Genomic DNA, 6,000 nt, shown 5'->3' with positions numbered 1-6,000 from the left:
AGAGTCAGTGTTCGTGAAAACGTTTTAAATAAACTGACACAAAGACGTGTGAATGTGTGTGTGACCCTTCTTACGAACACTTGCACGGTACTTCTCCCCATGTCAAGCAGGACCTTTTCAACGTCATTAACGCGCATCACCGAACAGAGCAAGGCCAGCATTTGTGCTTATTAAACTTAAACTGCTTTATTTCTTGTTTAAATGAGTGATGGTTTGTCTAGATAAGACCTTTATTCATCGTCTGCTGTCGTTTAAAGCCCTCTGAAGCTGCACTGAAACTGTCATTCGGCCCTTGAGCCGTTTGAGGCCCACTGAAGTTCATTATATGGAGAAAAATCCTGGAATGTTTTCATCAAAAACCTTCATTTCTTTTCCACTGAAGAAAGAAAGACATGGACATCTGGGATGACATGAGGATGAGGAAATAGCTATTATATCAGCATATCTACATTTTAGAAAAGCAAGTTTACACCATGATCACGCGCTTTTCACACTGAAATAAGACAGAGGCAAATTCCCGCTCAAGACTCAGATTTATTGTGGGATGTTCCAACAAGCCACATAGAAGAACACAATCTTCTAATAGAAGAACACAGTCCAAGACGGAGATCTGTACAAATCCACAGCGAGCCTACTGGTCCTTCAGCTCCTTCAGCCTCTTAATGGCGGACTTCACTGTGACGGCGGACGTCGTGCTGCGGGACAAAGGAGTGTTAGTGTTTTGTGAAATGTGGGGACATTCCAGACAGGCGTAATGGTTTTTATACTGTACAATGCCCCTGCCCCTAAACCTACCCATCTCTCTCACACACACACACTGGCCTAACCCCTAAACCTACCCATCTCACACACACACATTCTGCATTTTTACTTTCTCATAAAAACTCCTCCTGTGTGATTTATAAGCCTTTTGTAAAGTGGGGCCATGGGTAATGTCCTCATATTTCACCCTCTCCTGTAATACCTGGGTCATACCCATGGCATTATACACATTTGGGTCCTCATATGTCTCACACACACACAACGCTGTGATTGGCTCTTACTTGTATGTCCAGGCACCTCCAGCCACGGTTTTCATGCAGGACCCACAATGCCAGATGCCGACAGCCTTTCTCTTCATCTTAGTCTGAGCAGAGAAACACACCATATACACGTCACTGTCACTCACAGGAGATCGGCCAATAGCAAACCACCGCCGTCCAATCAATTCCCCAGACACAATCAAGCCCCGCCCACATTTGTTCTTGTTTGAGAAGCGCTTCACTCAGGCTGTATTTACATTGCAGGTCTTGATGCACTATTCTGATTTGGTGATTATATCCAATATTTTTGATGACCCGCTTTTCTTTTATAATCGACCCGTATCCGATATTTGCATTTACACCGGCGAAACAGCCCGAGACGTTCTTAACCGGAAAAGGAAGTAAAGTGGTGTGATATGCAATGGACGCAGACAAAATGATTATACAATGTTTTGCTTTCCGCACATCTTTAAAACTCAGCAAAACATCTCTCGTAAGGCGGAGAAAAAGAGGAGAGCATTTGATCTCAGTTCGTGTCACGCCATTCGCCTTTCTCAATAACGTGGACTCGCGAATACCTGATTGGACCGCTCACATGGCAGACGCGTTCAAATCAAATCGGATTTATTCCCACATGAGTGAGGCCTGAATCTGAAATGAGGATATCGGAGCTCGCTAGGGCTGTCAAAATCGCTCAAATGACGGTCGAATATTCCCTCTAAAACTAACACGAATATTCTAACAAATCGGGGCGCGCATGACGCGCGTTACGTCAATAACTGGACAAATTAATACGAGAGAGAACTACTGGTATAGTTTGTCTATTTAGTTTAAACATTTGACAACGTATTACTTACACAAAAACAAGTAAATTAACTAATGGCCAAGACCGCACTCGCGGTCTCTCTATCGATAACGGTTTAAATGAACAAACTTTGAGAGCTGATCAAGAGTTTTGTGCAAGCAATTTAAGGTCTTGAGACTCGCGACTCTTGTCCCAAATATAGCAGGCTTCATTCAGTGATTGAAACTAATATTATTAATATTAATGTAAGTTGTGCAGCATATAGAGCGCTCCGAGCGAGCTCTGCTGTGCTAAACATGGAGCTTCACCTTGACGTGAAGCGGTGAATAATCACACCAGTGTTAGTGCGTTTATCCTTTATTCAGGCGATATCTCTTCAGTCAGTACAGTAGCCGACACTTCAGTAATGCTTCTGTTTAACGTTAAATAAAATGAGGCGTGGTATGCTATGCTTTACCTCCTACCGACCAAAATCCAAAGTAACGTTACTTCCAGACATGGCTTAAATTTTGGAGTTAATCTCTTCCTCTGCAGCGGTCGAGTTGGGCTCTGCACTTTCTGCCATCTCCACTGCAAGACATGTCAACTTTCAGCAGCGACTCCTGTGACCTTTGACCCGTCCCTCAACCAACTATGCGCGCACTCACTCCCAAAGCAGACAGCCACGCCTCTACTACGCGGCGTTTTCCCCCGCTTTTATTATAATTCGAAAATTAATTTTCACCTTCAAATTCGTTTTTTAAAAGCGATTCGAATTTAGAATATCCCTTGACAGCCCTAGAACTCGTGCGTTTTTTTCTCCTGCTTACACGTTTACATCAAATCAAAGTTGAGCCACAAGAGAGGGAAAAATCTACATTGGGTCACTTGAACCATGCAGTGTAAATGCGGCCTCAGATATACGGCACATTAGAGATATATAAACCTCACATTAGGCACGTATAGGTGTCTCACCTTGCCACAGAAGGAGCAGGTGTATTTGGCATGTTGGCTGATCTCGATCTTCTTCACCATCTTCCTGAGGGACGCACCGTAACGGGTGCCATACTTCCCCACAATCCCCACCTTCTTGGTGCGCTTGGCCTGGCGAGGAATCAGACATTACAATAAATGTGGGATGCGTTAAACTGGACATATTTCTTGGAAACATTTGGAATAACATTAAATCGCTGTTCTAGTGGATTTTTAATATACTAATATATATAGTACATACTGCACCTTTAAAGCAGCTAAATGTATACATAATACACACAAGCTACACTGCAATATAAGGGATAATAAAGTATGATAAATACACTCAGTGTCTAGAGGAGGAAAAGCTGCTTAATTTCAGTAAATAAACACTCTGATTTAAACACTCATGCTAATGAGGAAAATTTAAAGAACTAATTAAAGAGTTGGGATAAAACCATAAATCTACAGAACTGATATTAGCCAAAACGGTCTCTTTACACTGATCCAACGATCTGCTGATATTATTATAAACATCATTATGAACAACTGCTCATTTACAGGTTAAAACAGTCGTTATTTCCCTGAGGTATCGGGCTAGCTGCAGTGTTTATGACTGTTATATTCCGAGCCGCGGCGGACCGACACCGACACAGCGGATAAATAAAGCCATTTAAGGGCGTTATCCTCATCTAACTCCACACATGCAGCACTAATCATGTTTAATTCACTCATACAGACAGCGAGCGATGAGAAACACGAGTTATTTGAGCCTGATAGAGGAGATGTTTGAGGATTTCGCTCTCGGGACACAAACACTCACCATTTTAGCAGAAGAGGTGCGGATCCAAAAGAGGCCGAACAACTGCGCATGCGCGATTTACCAGAGCTGACAGTGGAGCATTATGGGATACCGGAGGACCAACTGACCTCCATCACGCAGCGCGATAATATTATACATAATCATCACTCGGGGAAATATGCAGTAATAACTTTTAAACGTGTTCGCTTTTGTTTTGGGTTTTGTCTATGTGTGTGTGTGTGTGTGTGATTTTTAAATACTGTTCAGGAGCTGCTAAATGTAGTTATTAAAGACATGATAATATAGCATATCCTTATGCTCTTTTAATATAATTATAACAAATCATATTCAATACAATGTTGTAATTTATATATTATAAAACATAATTACATTATATATATATATATATATATATATATATATATATATATATATATATATATATATATATATATATAATATTGTAAGTAAAAACAACAATTATAAAATAGAATTTGTTTAAATAATTTGTTTTATATATAAACATTACTGTTTAGATGTAAAACTATTAATTGTATTATAGTATATTAATAAATCCTAATACATATTACATTAATATATATATATATATATATATATATATATATATATATATATATATATATATATATATATATATATATATATATATATATATATATATATATATATATATATATATATAAAACCCCAAATCAGAAAAAGTTGGGACAGTTTGGAAAACGCAAATAAAAAAATAAAGTAGTGATTTCTAAATTTACTTTGACTTGTATTTCATTGCAGACAATATGAACACAAAATATTTCATGTTTTGTCTGGTCAACTTCATGTCATTTGTAAATATGCATCCTTTCCTGTCATTCAGACCTGCAACACATTTAAAAAAACGTTGGGACAGGAGCAATTTAGGGCTAGTAATGAGGTCAAAGGGTTAAATAATGCTGTGATTTGAAACAGGTGATGTCAACAGGTGATTGAAATTATGATTTGGTACAAAAGCAGCATCCAAGGAAGATCTAATCCTTTAGGAGCAAAGATGGGCCGAGGATCGCCAGTTTGCCAACAAATACGTGAGAAAATTATTGAAATGTTTAAAAACAATGTTCCTCAAAGAAAGATAGGAAGAGATTTGGATATTGGAGAAGCGCCGTCGACTTCTCTGGGCTCGGAGGCATCTGGGATGGACCATCACACAGTGGAAATGTGTACTGTGGTCAGAGGAATCAGTATTTCAGGTATTTTTTGGGAGGAATGGACGCCGTGTGCTCCGGACCAAAGAAGAAAAGGATCATCCAGACTGTTACCGGCAACAAGTCCAAAAGCCAGGGTCTGTCATGGTATGGGGTTGTGTCAGTGCCCTTGGCAAAGGTAACTTGCACTTCTGTGAAGGCACCATTAATGCTGAAAAGTACATAGAGATTTTGGAGCATAATATGCTGCCTTCAAGAAGATATCTTTTCCAGGGACGTCCATGCATATTTCAACAAGACAATGCAAAACCACATTCTGCACACATTACAAAGTCCTGGCTGCGGAGGAAGAGGGTTCGGGTACTTGACTGGCCTGCCTGCAGTCCCGACCTGTCTCCAATAGAGAATGTGTGGCCCATTTTGAAGCGCAAAATGCGACAACGAAGACCCCGTACTGTTGCCCACCTTAAGACTTGTTTGCAGGAAGAATGGGACAAAATTACACCTGAAACACTTCATCACTTGGTGTCTTCAGTCCCTAAACGTCTTTTAAGTGTTGTGAAAAGCAGCATCCTGGCCAAATTTGCCCATTGGCCCCTGTCCATCATGGCCTCCTAATAATCCCCCTCTCCTGATTGGATTCATCACTCGGTCTCCTCTCCACCAATCAGCTGGTTTGTGGTGAGCGTTTTGGCGCAATATGGCTGCCGTCGCATCATCCAGGTGGTGCTGCACATTGGTGGTGGTTGAGGAGATTCCCCCTTCAATGTAAAGCGCTTTGAGTGCCTTGAAAAGCGCTATATAAATCGAACGCATTATTATTATTATTATTATTATTATTAAAAGGAATGGCAACATTACAAAGTGGTAAATGCTTTACTGTCCCAACTTTTTTTTAAATGTGTTGCAGGTCTGAATGACAGGAAAGGATGCATATTTACAAATGACATGAAGTTGACCAGACAAAACATGACATATTTTGTGCTCATATTGTCTGCAATGAAATACAAGTCAAAGTAATTTTAGAAATCACTTTTTTTTAATATTTTATTTGCACATTCCATACTGTCCCAACTTTTTCTGATTTGGGGTTGTATATATATATATAGTCTATTTATTTTATTTTTTTAATCAGGAAGAGGGTGGGAGGGGGGTCAAGGCATTTTTTAGGAGGGTCTTGAGGCCCCCCAATACATTTATTATCCTACATTA

At 39.8% G+C, this 6,000-nt stretch overlaps 1 protein-coding gene across 1 annotated transcript; it reads right to left on the bottom strand.

Moving 5' to 3' along the window:
* Positions 1–514: 514 nt before the first annotated feature.
* Positions 515–3,695, bottom strand: rpl37a (ribosomal protein L37a). The gene is made up of 4 exons (XM_067431030.1): positions 3,602–3,695; positions 2,782–2,910; positions 1,044–1,126; positions 515–695 (listed from the first exon to the last, which is right to left on the bottom strand). The coding sequence occupies exons 1-4, from the start codon at positions 3,602–3,604 to the stop codon at positions 632–634; spliced, it is 279 nt and encodes a 92-aa protein (XP_067287131.1). The 5' UTR covers positions 3,605–3,695; the 3' UTR covers positions 515–631.
* Positions 3,696–6,000: the final 2,305 nt, after the last annotated feature.

Source organism: Pseudorasbora parva, chromosome 22 (genome assembly GCF_024679245.1).
Source record: "Pseudorasbora parva isolate DD20220531a chromosome 22, ASM2467924v1, whole genome shotgun sequence".
Lineage (NCBI taxonomy): Eukaryota > Metazoa > Chordata > Actinopteri > Cypriniformes > Gobionidae > Pseudorasbora > Pseudorasbora parva.
This window is presented reverse-complemented; position numbering and strand designations above follow the sequence as displayed.

Coding starts and splice junctions, on each gene's coding strand:
- rpl37a (XM_067431030.1), bottom strand. Junction 1,127..2,781: donor CCTGCTCCTTCTGTGGCAAG/GTGAGACACCTA, acceptor TTCTCTGCTCAG/ACTAAGATGAAGAGAAAGGC. Junction 696..1,043: donor GGAGGTGCCTGGACATACAA/GTAAGAGCCAAT, acceptor TTTGTCCCGCAG/CACGACGTCCGCCGTCACAG.